The 18,877-nt window shown below is 39.0% G+C and overlaps 1 protein-coding gene across 1 annotated transcript; it reads right to left on the bottom strand.

Moving 5' to 3' along the window:
* Nucleotides 1-251: 251 nt before the first annotated feature.
* On the bottom strand, nt 252-15,224 carry LOC115680928 (glutathione reductase, cytosolic). The gene is made up of 17 exons (XM_030604773.2): nt 15,091-15,224; nt 14,649-14,787; nt 13,768-13,832; nt 12,790-12,859; nt 11,679-11,750; nt 9,732-9,935; nt 9,054-9,127; nt 8,879-8,962; nt 8,500-8,587; nt 8,293-8,374; nt 6,962-7,035; nt 6,183-6,290; nt 5,967-6,031; nt 3,304-3,417; nt 2,267-2,366; nt 1,035-1,088; nt 252-614 (listed from the first exon to the last, which is right to left on the bottom strand). The coding sequence occupies exons 2-17, from the start codon at nt 14,778-14,780 to the stop codon at nt 525-527; spliced, it is 1,476 nt and encodes a 491-aa protein (XP_030460633.1). The 5' UTR covers nt 14,781-14,787; nt 15,091-15,224; the 3' UTR covers nt 252-524.
* Nucleotides 15,225-18,877: the final 3,653 nt, after the last annotated feature.

Raw genomic sequence — 18,877 nt, 5'->3', positions numbered from 1 at the left:
GGGTATGGATCGTAAAAGTTCTACTGCATGAAAATGGATGAACATGAGTTAACAGTCAATTTGGTCCTAACTCATTTACGACCCATCCAGGCCCGACCTTTACCCGCCTTGCCAATTTGCCGCATCTATCTAAATTCTAGCCTTAAGATCAGCAAAAGAGGGTCGATGAGAGTTTGAAAATGGTTCTGTAACATTACCATACAACAATACCCACTTCGAGATACTTGAGAATAAAGCTGATGGCCACGGAGTTCAATCCAATGAAACGACATGTATGCCCGATGTAATGCATCAAATAAGAATAAAGCAGTCATTTAGACTCAAAATACTGTCGACTTTTGGTACCCAGCGTTGCTATATAGATAATTCATGTCACTAGCAAACTATTTAACTCTCAAAAAGCCCTTATTGGATGCAGAAAAATATACGATGATTCCCTACGTCGCTGGTTTACCATGTGCACAATGAAAGCGTGCCAATCGACTATTTGTAGCTGCGTGTATTGCTTTGTAAGAGTCTGTAATTTACAGATTGGTCTTGGGCTTGGCACTAACCCGTCTAGTGGTTGACCTCATGGTTACAAATTCCTCGGCAGCAGAAGGATGGATTCCCACCTGAAAATGAAAATTAAGATGAGCCACAGGTGTCGAGTCACTAAAATGAGAGTCGCCTGACCAAGCCCACTTAGATATATCACAAAGTACCCAGTACACGTAAAACATCTGCAGACGTTTCCATGTACTTTTGTATAGACGTGCTTGCTCACCTACCTGAGTGTGTTTGTGCATGCTATCGTAATAATTCCCATTCCCAAGCATATGTTGTAAACCTCTCTCTCTCTCTCTCTCACATATGGGCAACTTTTTTTTTTGGTCCGTCTCATATGGGCAACTTAAACGTCCATGTTTGAGAGTGTTGTAGCGGGTATTTGGGTACATTAGTAGATGATGCCGTGGCAAAGTTCAAAACCTAAGGTAAACATTAAATCGTAACTAAAGATTTTCCAAAGTAGGTAGAGAGATGATAAATCTTACCGTGCTGTCAAATTGGGCCTTTGTAGCACCACACTTAAGTGCAACGCCAATGCCCTGTAATGCAAGTAGACATCATACAAATGGACAAAAGAACAGAAGAGGAAGAAGATTTCATTAAAGTCGGTGAGGCTGGAACTAAGGGTACTCATGGGCTTTTGCCTCAAAATACCCAATATTCCTGCTCCTCATCAGCGCCAACACAAAATTAGCAAGTACAAAGCATTCTGCCAGTTTACATTGCCAAAGATTATGCCAACAAAAAATTCTTCACTGTCTGAAGGTAAGAAAGTATTATTTAGACATATACCAGGAAAAACAATGCTTTCTATTGTAAAGTGCTGTGAGACATTATATCAATTGCAGACTCTTAGTATATCTGCATAGCACCTCCAATGGCACACAGTAGAGAATAAGCACCTCCCAATACTGTTTGTGGAGTGTTTTGTTGAAAAGAAGGTACAAGTGAAAAGGTTCATACTACAACTTATGTTTTTCCAGGACAAACATAAAAATTCATGAAAATGAGTACCGTGTTCCTAATATTGGCAGGGAATTAGCTCCTATATGCATCAGTTGAAGTGTGCAAAAACGTTTATGTTCATACATAAATGCCCCAAAATCCCAAAAAGATAATCTATAGCAATATGTGTGTGTGTGTAGATATAGATATGATATAGATATACAGGTATATGTATGTACTTTTTTTTCCTTTTGGGTTTCCCAGCAGCAAGATTGCTAGTATAGTTGACACTACAGCAACTCCAATTACTTCCATAAAATTGAAGGAAAGATTATTTGGTACAGCTCATTCTGACAAATGAGTGCGATAATGACCAAATAAACCTTACCCAAATAAGTTGGGTGAGCTATAAAAGTGGCCCGGGCTATATGAATTTATGATATTGCATTTTATTCTGTATTAAGTCTTATTCTCTCATTCTGATAAATTTCTCAAATTCTAATGTGGACAAGGCACGATATTGAATGCACAAACAGCTAGTTCACAGGCACAAACTTGGAAGCAAATTATTTCCCAACAATGTAGCTTTTTGTTATTATTATGAATCAGTAAGAGGCATCGCCAAAGGAAGAACAGATTTTCACAATGTTCAGTTCGTCCATACGCAATATGCCAAGCAGTTAAAAGTTCACTGGTATAGAAAATACAGCATGAACATATAAAAATAAAGTATTGAGGTCTCAACTAATAAAGAACTAAATCAGATTGATACCTGCATAATTTCAGGTGCATCTGGCCCACACATGGAAGCACCAAGAACTTTATCTGTCTCTGCATCAACAACCAACTTCATGGCCGTTTTTTCTTGCCGCCTGGAGCCAACAATTCAAGTTAGATACATGCTAGAACATAATAATTGGAAGATGGAAGATTTTGTAGGACCACTGCCAACTGTTCTAAAAGCTTAAGCTGTTAGATGAAAGTGTGGTTAATATTTAATTATTCTAACACTCCTCCTCACACTTAGTCTGGTCTTTTTGCCTAGTACTAAGCGTGGATACATTTAATTGGGGAGGTAAACGGGGCCTGGAAAAATTCGAACTCAGGACCTTCAACTCTAAGACCATGAAAGATTTTGTGGGACCACTGTCAACTATTCTAAAAGGTTAAGCTGTTAGATGAAAGTGTGATTTAATATTTAATTATTCTAGCAGAAGAAAAAACAAAAAAGCCTCATATATAGTATAATGGTGCAATTATCCATTTTGCAAAGAGCACGTGTCATGTAATTTGACCAGCCTTTTGAGTTGAACTTTGCAACACCCATTCACACATCTTGTGATCTTGAAACATAAAAAGGGGTTTTTTTTCTTTCACTATTAGTGCTTAACATATTTGAAACTTGAACCTCTGTCAATCTCACACATGCTATATCTCAATTGACAATAAACTTCTACCAGAAAAATCTACAATAAGTGGCTAATGTCCGAATAAAGATACCATAGTAAGGTAGCTTCATACTACATAGTCACTTCAATATTAGCTTCATAAAATGCTTGGTTTTTCTCATAATCCTTGGAGTTTGTAGTGTTTTATAAAACAACTGCTTTCCTGCATCAAACACCTTGCACACATAGTATCCCACATACTAATCATAATACACACAGTAGACTTGTTTTGTCAGCAAGAAATTAATGTGACCTTCCAACTGTCAACCCAACAGGTTGCAACATTTTAACGACCAGGTCCGTCAGTCTACTCGGAGGTTATGAACTATTTTCAACGCTCAAATCTCATGCCAATACGTACCCAGAGACTGTGTTCTTCATTGGGTTGAATGTAGATGTGAAAACCAAAACATCTCCATTAGCTTGCTCTACTGCCTGCTCTTCACTCAGTCCAACCACAGATAGAGGGGGTATGCTGTGTGCAATAAAACAGGAAAGCAATAAATTGACATTATCTATTGGGCCAGACTAGTATACATGTCACTCGTTAACAACAAGATATCTTTCCTAGTAATTATTGGAAAAAAAAAATTGCAGTGGTTGTAGTACTTACAGAAGGTGCTTTCACTTAGCAAACAAAGTATCGAGAATGAACATCCCTAGAAATATTCACACAATGAATACTATAGAAATCCTGTGGTTAAATTCTACGGATTCTTTTAAAGGCTAAGAGGGCGAGGAAGGGGTGACCAGCTTCGGTGACCCCGCTAGGTGTTACCACAGAGTTCCACACTCCTACAAATTGTTCGGTTTAAGCCATAGCTACTACTCATTTTGAGCGAGCCCATTACCACTGCCCCACCACAATTATAGTGAGAGTAGAGCCACGGATATCCTACACCATGACACAGTCGAACCTACATTGCATACAAACCAAGACTTCTTGAGGCAGGGGGGCGGTTGGGCTTATTTTGAGCAAGCCTATAACCGCCACCCTATCATAATGGTGGTGGGAGTAAAGCCCGGGATATCCTATATTATGACACAGTTGAACCTACACCGCAGACAAACCAAGGCTTCTTGAGGCCAAGTAGCAACTTGAGGTTTCGAACCCGTAACCAAGGGGCCTCAAACCACTTGCAAGTAGTCCCAACACCACTAAGCCAACCACCAAGGTGGTTACACATAAGTATCATTATATCAGCAGAACTTGCAAAAGATCGAGTCAACTGCACCATAGAGGCAAATGTCACTCGGACTGGCTGAATAGTCCTTCAATGAGGAAAGAAGGACACGGATTGACTGAAACTAAAATAATGATCAATAACAGGAAGGAGAACACAAAGATGCAGCTTACAATCTATCAATCACAGTGCCTGACAATTGGACAGAGGTGGTGGATACATGACCAGTAAAACATGCTTCATCTCTTAATCAAAACCTAGTAAGAAATCTATTCCTTTTGAAATTATCTTATAATACTCCTAAACATCAAAAGTTCAGCTAACACGTTAGCAATACTATGGATAGAAATGTTAGGTGGTATCTTCTAGATTCCCATAACACCTAATTGGACATCCTAATCAAATTTGCAGTCTTAGACTCTTGATGAATATTAAAACCAACACGAAGAAGTCATTATGCGTATACCAAGAAATTATTCTGCAGCCCAAGTTCTAATATGGGGTATTAAGTTCGTGACACGTACGCAGCAAAAGGATATCATCCTTTATTTGGTATCTATAGTAATGAGAAGGAATATTAGTGCAGAGGTGAAATCTTACAGTGATATAAACCAAGGTCTTAATGGAAGCAAATGGTGGTTTGTGTGCATGACATTAAACAATTTACATCTTTGCCTACTCAGCCACCCCTTTTTTTCCTATTGTGAACAAAAAACAGAAATAGCCTCCCTTTTTCATCTTTATTATCAAATTTAGAGAACTTTAATTTGGTTATTTTAAGTATACATGTATGCAGATGAGTTTGCTAAAAATCCCATTTATGTTGTTTTACAACCAGAAAATTCGATTTTTGGCTGCATTTTCTTCTAATTTTCGGTTGGATGGTCTATGAGTACTGAAGAGGTACAATTTTTAGGTAGCAATTCAATTTAGTAATTGATTCCTTTTTCTGCACACAGCGCAGTGCAGCTATATCATTGGCACAAATAAAGCAGAGGATTTTCCTTAAGTAATTTTAATGACACCCAACCTTGAGGTCAATCAGTACACTTTTAACTCATCTGAGCCAATCTAATATAATTGTTAAGCGTCCCAAACCCTGGGATTTATAGATTTAAAGCATCAAATATATTTTCCACCCTCTAATAGTTTAAGATTTTAATTGGATGTCTATCCTGTTGCCCGATCCAATTTCTTGGCATCCTTCCAATAACTCATATCACATGTCAAAGATTACACCCTCATCCTTCTATTTCACATGCCTCAACAACGTTATTTAGCATTCCACATCCCTTAATTATTTGACTTCAACAGGTCTCATAAACATGTAGTCTCCTTCCGTCTAATAGCTTGAAGGTTTTACATTGGATTGTCTAATGGTAATTAATGACTTATTATACTCGATGGATTTATGTTTCACATTTAACTGCCCACATCTTTTTAATCTCTTACTACCATGATTTATCACTTGAAGAGCCAACTCTCTGGATATTTGCATCTTTTGTCTTTCAATTCTTCTACTACATCAGAATAGCTGCTCCGTTGCACTACCAGTAATAATTCCTCTCATAGTCATTAAGTCTAACTGTATTCAACAAAGCTTAAATCGTCTCTATTCTTTTAGTCTTTTGGCTAGCAATCTTCCCAACCCAACTCCAAGGTCAACATGTAGTCTTACTTCAAATACAGTATCTAGAAGGGTGACAGCCACGAAAATCATCATGTTCAGTTTTTTGGAATTAGCTACTGAGTAACTACCACAAATGACTAACACTACTTCAGCAAGAACGTTAAAAAAAGTATGTCGATCTCATTGTTCCAAAAGCAAAGAGGTTATTACCAGAACACCGCGCAAGGTACATTGATGTAGTCTGGTTTGGTAGGCTGACCACCAAAAACAGTTTTCTGGAAGAATGGAGAAATAAATGAGCATACGAAAGTGAAAACAGGACAGAATTGTAAATATGAAAAAGAAATTGTAAAAAAGAGCAAATATAAAGCTGGCTAAGATGATGTGAATACAGTAAAAGGAAGGACAAAAAGTTCTACAACATACAGCGAAGCATGTTCCCTCCATCAGAGCAACAGGGGTGAGATTCATCCGATTGGTAACATCACCAACGGCCCATATGCTAGGAACATTTGTGCGGGAGTTATCATCAACCTGGAAGAAGAAACTAAAGCGCATGATTTTTACTGGACAACTGATAAGGTCAAGCTCAATGTATGATAAGCATGACAGTTGGTCTGTCTGGGATGAGTTCAACTTTCAACTACTTTGCAAATCTTGCAACTCTTATACACTTTTATTTAACATGAAAAGACTTCAAAGTTCTAAATTACAAATACAAATAGAATCGTATACAATACTTCAAGACTAAAACATCTTTCATTTTCAAATTTTGAAAAAAAAGTCATACGTAGAAGTTAGAAGAAGAAGAAAATCCCTACCAAAAGGGTATGTCATACAAGTGGATAGGTCAAGACTGATGTGCTATTTCACTACCCATTGAGTAGCATCAGCAAACATGAATGTAATTAATCATACAACCCATGTCCTCAATAATCCAAAAGATTGCAGGAAACTAAACAAGAATTAATATATAGATAGCTAGAATAGCATGGAAAAAGAGAAAATACATCAAAAGCCTACTTAAAAAAGTAACAGCATATCTAAGAACATGGATAGATATAAATGAGGAGAAGCCATGTCATGCTTATTAAAATTTAACCACTAGATATTTATGATATGCCCAGTGTTCATGCTCATCAAAACAAGTTTAACTTGATGGCAAAACATAACAGCAGAATTGAAACATTAAAAGATCTAACGACCTTCACAGCACCCAGTGCATCAGTTTCAACGCCCACAGAAGCCAAATTCAACCTCTTTGTATTGGGAATTCGACCTGCAAACATCAAATGAAGACAGCCATCAATTATTCACCGCCATGAACAACTTTCTGGTAGTACTACCAATTCACCTCAGTCATTGTACTTTTTACTTTTCAAACTCAACTTTGATTTCACTTCCAATCAAGTCACTTCTGGTACAAACCATTATAAATTGACAAGGCAAAATGGCAAGTTTAGTGGTTCTTTGTTCAAAATCCAACAAAGTGACCTAATTACAATTTAAAAGTGAAATCAAAGTTAAGTGGCTTGAACAATGGCTAACACGAAAATATGACCGAAGTGAGATGTCTACAAAAGTAGTTTACCATGGATACACCCAATCAGTTAAATTGCATGTAACTAATGAAATGGATCAAATCTTAACAAATTTCGAAACTGACTTCTTTTGCTGATTCCACTCCCAAGGAAAGTGAAACAACGAAGACCTTGAATCAGTGGCTATGTCACCAATCAGTTAAATTGCATGTAATTATTCAACTGGTGCATATCTTAACAAATTGTGAATCTGTCAATAACCTGAATCAGTAACTTTGTCACCACTAACATGCTAGGCACATGACTTATCCAAAGCATGGAATTCGGGTTATATTGCAGCAGCTTAGGCTCTACTAATTAGTCCAAGATGTTGAAACCGCAAAAGTGTGTATGCAAGCCATATGCAGGAGACACCTCTATGGTACAGAAGAGAATTGATTTCACATAAATTTTGGGAAACGTAGTCATCATGATGATGCATACACTACAGCCATTCAGATCATGTTTGAATTAGAAGAAAAGGGAATCTAAGTATATTGGCCAGTTCCAATTTGGCGATAAGCGTTGGTATAAATGCAGCCATTCAGTGTAATAACCCCAAAATTATTGAGTGGCAACCAGACTCCAATTTACAAGTATACTGAATCTTCTTATACGGGCAATGGAAATACTAAGGACACAGGTTACTATAATTGGCCCATCTAACCACTACATAATAAATTGGGTAATATTAAACACTCGAAACTAGTTCGATGAAATGGGGAAGAAAAAGGTATCGATTCAGAGCAATAACCCCACGCACCTAATACACCGACAATCACATTTAATGCTTCAAATAACAGAACCAGATCCCACAAAAATAAAAGAATCCCTGTTGCCTCTCTAATGAGTTGTTTATCATACTGATCAGAAAAAAGTGCTGATAATACTTTTAGCCCAAAATATAATTCGAATAAGCACAAACGAACATTAAGTATATATTAAATCTTAATTACCAGTGGCAAAGAGTACAAGATCTGCATGCAGCTCTTCCCCATGGTCTGTGATAACTTTTATGCCATCCTCTGTCTTAATCAACTGCAATTGTAGATTCATATTTAGTGCAATAATCCAATTAATGAAAGGCAACACGCCAATGGAAGAGGACTAAAAGCTACAGTAACAATCTACAACTTCATGACCTAAAAAGCAGGATGAAGTACCTCTGTTAAGTTTGTCCTTGGATGCAAATTAATTCCCCTGCCTTCGAGATTTCTTGCAACAACTGCCCTCATTTCGTCGTCAAAACCTCTAAAAATTTGCCAAGTGAGACTATTAGCGTAACAGAGTAGCTATCTATCAGAGGATATTGACGATAACTGGCTAAACACTGAACATCCATTTCATCATGTTCAGAAGATGTAGCAGGCACGATAACTAAAATGGCAGTTTGGTATTATAAGTTGCTCATGGCGTCCAAGTAAACAACACTGCAAATTTGGTTCCAAAGTGCAATCCTCCATATCCATGACAAAGTTAAACAGCAGCACACAAGAAAAAGAAAAGCCTGCAATTTTTGAGAAGCAAAGTCAGTATTTGAACCTCAGTGGGAGCTCTTTTCTAAAAAACATATCCACAGTGGCACCCATCCCACGCCATATTGAAGCAAATTCTACTGCAATGTACCTGAATAACCAGAGAAAGAACAGTTCCAAACATTTAAAATACTAATAGACTGAATATCATGTAACAAGAAATTTTAGATATTAAGACAGACCCTCCTCCAAGCACCACAGCACGCTTCGGTAAGTCCTCCAAGCTCAATGCTTCATCAGAGGTTATACCCAACTCCTAGAAAAAGAAAATCGATACAAGAGAGATGTTTAATGATAATGGTGAAGACAATCTTACAGACATACGCGTATTCCAGCTTCGACAACCAAATCAGTCATTTCCAACTTAAAGTGCACATGCAGGATCCATGAAATGCCAACGGATAAAATACAAATATCAGCTAATACCAACTAATACTTGAAATTTATATGAATACATAACCAAAAATGGCATAGACATCGACAACCACAATTCCTAGATGCAAACTCTAATTTTGGTTGTCTAACAAGGTTAGTTTCATTCATTCTGTCCAATCTATGAATAAAATGTAAATTAACCAGTGGGTCACCCCAGCTTGGGATAGCTTTCCTATGGCCAACGAGCCCACAGCCTCCTATCCATTCCTTGCCAACTAACAAAAAGCTCTAAAAGCCTAAAGTATGCAAATGAATGCGCAAACTCGGGCCAAATGCAGTGAATAACAAGATCATTTTTCACCAACAGACCAGACTTCTTCAGCAAAAACAGTCCATTGATTACGTGATTCTTGCAGAGTGCTTCAGAAGACCAGTTGTTTGACATATGTATTACAAGAAACATGAAGAAAAAACAAAATCCCTACCTGCCCTGGGATATTAGGACGTTGAGCTCTGCTTCCAGTCGCAATAAGTATGTGCTTTGCAGAGTAGCACAACTTCGTTCCATCTAGCTGTGTGACCTCAACTTCATTAGGACCAACTAGCTTTCCCTCTCCTTCGAATAATTTGACACCAGCATTTGACAACAATCGCTTGTAAATTCCATTTAATCTGGTGATTTCCTCTGTCTGTATATCTCAAAGAAAAAAATCCATGTCACTGTGGGCCCTAAAACATACAAAATTCTTCACTTGCATCATAGATGATCTACAGAATGGAGAGAGAAGAAGAGCAACCAGTGACTAGATCAATTATATTGTTAAATGTATATAAAGCTCAAGAGAGTGTTCAGATTGGGCACTGCATGATTAATATCAACACAGCGTTTCTACATGAATATTCAACTTGAATTAAATACAGGAATAGAAAAAATAAAAGCAACAAAAGAGCAATTTGGTGTCATGGTAACAGCCAGAAGAATACCAATAAGCATTAATAGTTAATGATATTAACGTGAACTAAATAATATACTTGCAATAATTGAGACCCAAAAAGCTTCACATCAGCATACTTCAAAAGATTCCTCCACCAAAAATCCAAGCTTCAAGCAGTCAAATTTTACAATATCACAGATTAATCATGCAGAGAGAGAAAAGCTATTTCCATCTGCCCTCTAAAACCCTAAAACATTTGCACTGGAAAAAACTTATTTTAATAGTCAGCGACCTTCCGCTAGTCAAACATGCTCCTGTCAGAGTGCTTGACATTGAATTAACACCACCTACCACAAATCTCAACTAAAGCTATTCTAAGGTCTAACCACATAAAGAAGCCCCCGTGCTTCAAGGATTTTACAATTCCATCTTTATAGGCTTTCCTTTCAACCATGAGCTTCATTATCAATTTCGGTATCTATCCCACTAAAGTGCTCAGCAGTTTGCCACTATTTGCAGATGCGGAACTGACAAGGTATCATTGAGGCACTAATGTGACACAGAACTTTTCAAACCAATAAAACTTTTAACCATAAAATGTCAAATTAGCAAGAAATAGCACATCAACAAGGGAAAAAAACCAGTAAAGACACAAGGGCACTGGCTTGCTACGGGTCCCTGGCAATCAATATCTGCCCAAATGCTCATCAATGCCAAATGACGCACAACATGTTCAGATACTGGAAACTCAAGGTAGGTGCTTGCATGTGCTAATTATCAGTTAGATTTAAAGACTGAAGTTCAGGAGAACGTCCTTGAAGACCAGGTAGAATTGACAAGGCTTCAAGAAAGGAGTTTTTCAAGTAGTTAGACCTTCTTATGAAATTCTACCTATACCAAGTCCCTTCACAATAATATTAACACAACACAGATCAATTACAGCAGATGTGACGACTAACAAGGTTCACCAAGACACTGATGTGACACAGACTTCTTCAAGAGATAAGACCTTAATTATCTAATCAAAATGGTCAAGGAAATGCTACATCAATCAACGGGATAAACGAAAAGCAAAGTGAAGAGGTGTGGCTTGATATACAGTTACTGGCAATTAAAATGACCCATGTTTGGTCAACTTCATCTATGTAAGATACAAATAAACATTCGAGTATGTGACATATAATTAGTTGCTTTTAGGTGAACTTATAATGGGATAGGTTTGGAAAAAGAATACATCAAAGTTCAGTATAATCTAAAAAATAATATATCTGGAACCGAATTGAACACCCCTTAAGATGCACAGATTTCAGAGTATTTAATCCATTTTTTAATGTAAGTGTATCCTATACCAGTAGTCTCACAAAAGTATGAATAAAAGACAAATCATTGGAATTCACTTGCCCATGATCACTAGGATCTCTCATCAGCAAACTGCTAAAAAAGCTATGATGTTCATGCGCTCCAATTGATAACTTAAGAGGAGCCATAACTCGTTACCTTCTTGTGCAGAAGTTTTTTCCAGTTAAAGTCAACTTTCTCATTCAATTCCCATCCATAATTCCTTGCATCCTACAGAAGCAATCATCAACATTAGTTTGAGATCTTACCAATGAGAATGAAAGCAGATATCTACAATCCCCAATAACATGCAGTAGTTTACACAAAACAGACACCAATTAAGGAATGATAGGATGGAACCATTAAGCATGGGAATGCATAATTACTTTTAGTCTGAAGCCGTAAAAGCCAATGTCCCAGTCGAATGCAATAACTTCCAGGCTTCAGTTCAAGACATGCTAATGTCTGACATTTAATGTCGAATATGAAGTTTTGCAACTTGAGTTTCATTTCCATCAGATAAACTCAAATTCACTAACTCCTAGAATGGCTTAAAGCCAAAAGATTTTTAAGCATTCCGGAAAGTCAAAGACAACAAATTGGCAATATAATTGTTCGGATCGCGATCCAGATCATAGGATCGCTGGGAAATAGATCCAGATCACAACAAAAATCACAAAGAGGTGAGATCGCATTAAGATCGTGGGATTCTGATCCTACCTACAATCCTAACGATTTTTGCCAGGACAGAAAATTCATTCTTTCAGCTGAAGGAAACAGAATTTGGGTCTTGCAACTAGCCCGAGAGTCCGAGACCCATTCCCTCTTGGGAACATATTACTTGGCTCATTAGCAAACTAGGGCCAACGAATCTAGGGCTGGTCTGAAGTGAAGGCTCTGTATAGAGTGAAGATTCCCGCCTAACGTCTTTTTCTCCTTCATGACGCACTCATCAAGCTTCGAACTTAAAACATAAATTTTTATCGACATTTTTACATTTAAGGTCTCAATCCGTAAATTTCAAGGAACTTACAATCCTCAATCAGATCCTTTATCTTGATCCTCAAAGACCTCCAAAAGATCCTACTTAAGTTGGCAACATGCCCAACTTCAAAAACATTTTCCACAGACCTTCTTTTCATTAGCACCACAGCCTATTACACTTGAAAGGGAATATCCTAAGCAAGCTGACCTAGTTTTTAACTTTTAACCCGAACAGTAGAATAATAAGCTGGAAAAGTAATCTCTCATCTGATGAAGATAAACTCACCTCCAATTCACCCCCAAAAGCTGCCCCATACACCAATATTTTCTTGGGAACACAACCACGAAGCACACAGCTGCAAACCAAAACTTCTCAATAATGTTATTCATCGAGACCAGGTTGTCCACATTCAAAGAGGAGACACATAAAATTCATTTGGAAGCAAACAAACTGAAAGCATAGTCTGATCCATATCAGTCAAAAATAAGTCACATTTGACATGCACCCAGATAGTTGATAGCAATAAAGTCCTCATGCCCCTTACCTAATATTTGAAGCATGAAATCCAACGATGATGTCGCCATTATGCACAGCAATGAAACATTTGCTACTGATATTACAAAATTCAAAAGGTCCAACCAATGTGCAAGTTCCATAGTACATATTTCTCGTACGATCTAGTACTACACTGAGTCTTAGTACAGCATCAAGGATTCACATCTACTCAAAGCAATTACCTCAATCATCTTAATTCAGAGGCTTTTTTCTCATAGGTAAGGAGATATAGGGCACCCAGGGGGTGGAAACCCATACACTGAAAACAGCTCAATTATAAGACAGAACAGCTACAATGCTGATCGATGCATCTACAGCCACGAATACCATTCCGCTATACCAAAATTGCAATATTTTGAAACAGCTTTCAATAATTACAGAAAAAAAGATGACTCCTAATTCAAAGGATCTTTTCCTCTGTTATTCCCAAATCAGCCAAGAAACGAACTGTATGGTTCAGACTCAGAGATAACCAAAAATTATTGTCAATTGTTGGTTCCAAAACTTTGATTACTTATAAAATGAAATTAAATTCTGAGCTAAAAGTTAATGACATGTCTTAATGATTTTAGACCAATTAGTCTAAAAGCCTCTCGGATATAATTTTAACCATAAATCAATCCAGGAACGATTTAATTATGTGAAGAGAGCAGATGTCAAGGAAAATAGTTGTAAAAAGCCACTCGAACCAAACTTTAGCAGACTTACGTTCCACCAACTCCTCCAACTACTTCCGAGCTTATTGGATTAAAGGGAAGTTCACAGATTCCAACCTACAATGACAGAACTAATAAATCATTAGAACGCAGAAAAAAACTGAAGGCTAATCAATTTTCCAAAGGACAAAAAGTGTGTTTTAGGACAAAAAGAAGTCCGACAGGTCGTATACATTCATCCCATCATAGAAATAGAGAAAGCTACTAGTTCACTACCCAAATGAGAAGCAACTATATGAAAGACTCCAGAGGATGAGCTCCTCATTTGGAAAGATAACTCAATGAATGCCTACAGCTACTAAAACCAGATTCAAAGCATTATAGTCAGGGACGGACTTGGCTCGTGAGAAGGGTGGCAGTTGCCCCCACTAAATTTTTTATGATACATAAATGTACCTCATGTTTTTGAAAACGTTCAATTTTGCCGCTTTGCCCCCATAAAATTTCTTAAAAAAAGTAATTAGTGAAGTTACTATTCCACATATCTACTTCGCCTTGCCCACAAATTTAAGAAACAGAATAGACAATTGTAATGTTTCCACTATATCATTGCTATTCTAATAAAATTTATTTAAGAAGACGTGAAATTCTTTCTTATCTATCTTATTATTTAATTACAAAAAGCTAGATGCCAGTTATTTAAACAATTAAGCTTACGAACATCTGATAACTTATTAAGTTGCCCCACCAGGAAATAGTTTCTGAACCCATTCCTGATTCTAGCACCAGAATAGGCCCAACAAAAGAAATAACTCGAGCAAACGAAAAAATTAAATAAATACAGAACTGGGCACACATGAGAATCATCATGGAGGAACTCCAGATCCCCGCCAACCAGCTCTCTCCTTCGCCGGAAATCCGAAGCCATCTTACCTTGGCTCCATAGTTAGCAGAAAACCGGGCAGCACGGACGCCGCCGCTCCCCGCGCCGATCACGAAGAGATCAAAATCGTAATGCACGCCCGCCCCATCCAGCTCCCCGTGGATAAGCATCTTCCTCGCCATGATTTTCCTATACAAATCACAAACCCGACCGCCGGCGCCAAAGAAAACCAAACACAACACACAACAAAAGAAAAAAACCAAACCTTTCAGAGGACCATAATGACCGAAGCAGCAAAAGCTCGAGCAAAGAAACGATCCCCCTAAAAACTCGCCCAGACCACTCAAAAAAAAAAAAAAACTCCGCACGCGACAACCCCAGCGTCCGAAATGGGCAACCTCGAAATCCAACAAAGAAAACGGGGACGAACGACGAAGCTGCCGCTCGCCCGGGGAAAACCGGGGGCGCGAGATGGAGCTGCGAAGGAGTTACCTCGGGCGAAGCAGCTCGTTGCAGAGAGAGAGGGAGGGAGAGGGGGAGGCGCTAGGGTTTCGCGATCGGGAGAGGAAGACGGCGAGGAAGAGGCCACACGGAGCTGGACGCGGAAGAGGACGACCGGCGGACGATGGCGGCCTTTTATACCGGAACCAAATTGGAGAGAGAGAGAGAGAGAGATTGAATTGGATTCTTCTTTGAAAGGAGGATGAGGGGGGGCGGGGAAGGGGGGGCGGTACGACGTCGTCGTTTCTGCGGGTCGTTTTTTGGGGTCTCGCATGGGGCGGTGGGTGCCGGAAGTTCAGCCTGGTTTTGTAACATTTTGACATTTAGGTGCCGTGAAGTGAGGACCTTCTCCTCTCTCTCTCTCTCTCTCTCTCTCTCTTATTTTTTTTTTTTTTTTGTGGTAGGTTGATGTTGACTGCTGTAGTGTATATATATATATATGGTCAATTTGATCTAAAACCATGTGGCCGAAGAAAGAAATGTGATGAGAGTCATAAGACATTGATCGTACAAAAATGTATGTGGGACCCCCCCCCCCTCCCGATGGCGAGTCGCAATGGCCTCGGAATCCTGGACCGAGCCATCGTTGAGCGATCCTAAACCGAACGATTCTTGCGGAGATCGTGTACCTGCGTGATGCCGTGTTGGATCTACTGATGATGTAGCCGAAGTACACCTTCGTGTCGATTTATAAACCGTTGAATTCGATTCCGGAACAATTTTGTTATCGATTCTCCCGAAAATGAAACGCGCGACGCCACGACCCAAAAGGGTAGTTTTTTTTCTTCTTTTGTTGGCTCTCTTTGAGAACGATCGGTCTAGCTTGATTCCTACCTTAATTTCAAGATGTACTCAATTTCAAGTTTCAACAAGCTGTGATCTCTCAATTTGGGTGGCACGACTCTTTTCGTGCGGTGTCTCTCGAGTGCCTTACCCTCAACAAACTAACATTTCTAACTTTGCGAGATTGGCTTGACATTTTTTCGTGCTCGCTCCAATCTTCAAATTTTGCATTGCAATGTTCGGGTCGGGCCCGAGCTGAAATTGCAAAGGCTGGAAGTGTTTTTTTTTCCACGTAAGGATTGTCAGAGATAATCAGGATAATTGTCTATCATATATTAGAGATAATTAGAATAATTCTCTTAGTTTTCTGTATCTCTCGAGATTGTGCGTGTATGTCCACTGATTGTGTATATCTCGATTGATATATACTACCTTATATAGCCATGCCATAAGCTTTATAAACAAGCCGATACACTCTTCATTATAATATATCGAATTACACACAAATTTCATATTTCTATTTTCCGCACTACATTCCCATCTAGGATGTTGCCCGAACCGACCCGCTAGATATTCAGGCCTCCCGGGATAGGGACGGGCCGAGCCGAGGTTGCCGTCGGTTCTATAGCCGCCTCTAACTAACGTGTAAGCCTCGTAAGACCAACCTATTCATGATGGGGGGGGACCTCATTGACTCAATCTGAAGGAGACAAACGTACTATTATATGAAGAAAGGTGTGATCTTAATGAGGACAGAGAGGCACATGAGTAGTTTGAAATAAAACACCAAATCGACTCCAATTCAGAACTTTGTTAGATGCAAGTGTACTATTATAGTCTAATGCTGAAAAAATTTACACACAAAAAAAAAAGAAAAAAACAATAGTGGGCCCCACTTGGCCTTTGCACATTAAAGAGGGACTAGGTTGAGTTATTGGACCACTCCTAGCCCTGGGCAGTTAAGACATGAAATTTGCAAAAAATCTCTCTAATAGATTGTCCAAATTTGTGGGTTAATCAAGGAAAGAAGGTATTCTTCTCCGATCAAAGAAGCAACAGGGACATCGACACCAATCCGCGCTTTCTCGACTTCCATGAGAAAGTCTCTTGAATCTCGAATTTGTGGTACCGACACCTGTAACGCTGACGACTCGCGGCTTAGTCGAGATACGACCGAAGCGATTGGCTCGGTGGTGAAATGCCGGTCGTCTTCCACCAGATCACAAATTCGGTTCGTGCCAGGAACGAAACTTCGAACGGCTCGTGCCGTGCCGTCTAATCTCGGCATATCCCGCGTGTTCTGACTTTCTCAGTTTCGGGCAAACCAACAATTTAGGCGGGGTAGCGGCGACGGATTTCACCCAGCTCTGATCACTCTCCACCCACCGCGGGCCATCACGCACCGACCGTCTTCTCCTTTCGATCGAAAGATCAAGTGTTTTTTTTTGGAGGGGTGACCTCGAAGGCTGTTGTTTCATTCCAATAAAGAAAAAGTGGTCGATGTTTTGCATTGTAGAAAGATGGGGAGACATAATTCATGCTGTGATATAATTCAGTAACTGTGCACGTTTTCGGGGACAACTGATGCATCTCATGTTGTGGGGTTTATACAGCGTGCGATGGGGGACCTTTTCTTTTGGGGCCACGCATGATTTACGCATTCGACCAAGTTGCCAGCAACGCCGACTTCTCCGGTTTGGACACTTCGACAAGAAAGAGATCATCAAATCCACAGAAAAAAAAAAACAGGAAAGTGACAAATTGCTAAATTTACGTAAATTTGATCCGTCTATTTTTGTAAAAAATGAAAATTACAACATTTTCTCCCGTTTGGACACTTCGACAAGAAAGGGATCATCAAATCCACACAAAAAAATAGGAAAGTGACAAATTGCTAAATATATGCAAATTTGGTCCGTTTGCTTTTGCGAAAAATGAAAATTACAACATTTTTTTCTGGTTTGGACACTTCGACAAGAAAGGGATCATCAAATCCATAGAAAAAAAAAAGGAAAGTGACAAACGCAAATTTGATCAGTTTGCTTTTGCGAAATATGAAAATTACAACATTTTCTCCTGTTTGGACACTTCGACAAGAAAGGGATCATCAAATCCACAGAAAAAAAAAAGGAAAGTGACAAATTGCTAAATTTATGCAAATTTGATCCGTTTGCTTTTGTGAAAAATGAAAATTACAACATTTTCTCCCGTTTGGACACTTCGACAAGAAAGGGATCATTAAATCCACAGAAAAACATAGGAAAGTGACAAATTGCTAAATTTATGCAAATTTGATCCATTTGCTTTTGCGAAAAATGAAAATTACAACATTTTCTCCTGTTTGGACACTTCGACAAGAAAGGGATCATCAAATTCGACCAAAAAAAAAAATCCATAGAAAAAGAAAAGGAAATTGACAAATTGCTAAATTTATGCAAATTTGATCCGTTTGCTTTTGTGAAAAATGAAAATTACAACATTTTCTCCCGTTTGGACACTTCGACAAAAAAGGGATCATTAAATCCACAGAAAAAAAGGCCCAATTCCCTAAAAAACCTCCAACTTTACTCTTTGTCCCAATTATATCCCAAACTTTTTTTGTCTTATAAAAAATCTCAAACTTTTACTTTTGTCCCAAATCTACCCAATTCACTTTTCGTCCAATTTTTTAATATTATTTTTTATTTTTTCGAATTTTTTTATTTTTTCTTTTCTTTTCTTTTTCCTTTCCTTTTCTTTTTTTTTTGTTTCACCTTTGGGCCGGTCATTTGGGCCGTGGCGACCGGACCGCAAGGCGGGCCGGCGGGGCGAGGCTCGGTCCCGCGGCGTTGGGCGAGGTCGAGCCTCGCCGTGGTCGACGAGGCTCGGCCTCGCCGTTCTTGGGCGAGGCCGACCTCGCCCGATTCTTCGGCGGGGCCGACCTCGCCCGACCACAAAGAGGCTCGGCCCCACCGGCTATTGGCGAGGTCGGCCTCGCTAATGGCCGGCGTGGCCG

This window comes from Syzygium oleosum, unplaced genomic scaffold (genome assembly GCF_021117445.2).
Source record: "Syzygium oleosum isolate NSW1041296 unplaced genomic scaffold, Sole_v2.1 Sole_v2.01, whole genome shotgun sequence".
Taxonomy (NCBI): domain Eukaryota; kingdom Viridiplantae; phylum Streptophyta; class Magnoliopsida; order Myrtales; family Myrtaceae; genus Syzygium; species Syzygium oleosum.
The sequence above is the reverse complement of the archived record's forward strand: the minus strand, read 5'-3'. Positions and strand labels throughout refer to the sequence as shown.

What these genes read in the sequence shown, in the direction of transcription:
- LOC115680928 (XM_030604773.2), bottom strand. Translation starts at nt 14,780, where the DNA reads ATGGCGAGGAAGATGCTTATCCACGGGGAGCTGGATGGGGCGGGCGTG. An exon ending in ATGCACTGGGTGCTGTGAAG is followed by an intron (nt 6,291 to 6,961) that starts GTCGTTAGATCT and finishes TTCTTCTTCCAG; the next exon opens with GTTGATGATAACTCCCGCAC. An exon ending in ATGCACCTGAAATTATGCAG is followed by an intron (nt 1,089 to 2,266) that starts GTATCAATCTGA and finishes CTTGCATTACAG; the next exon opens with GGCATTGGCGTTGCACTTAA.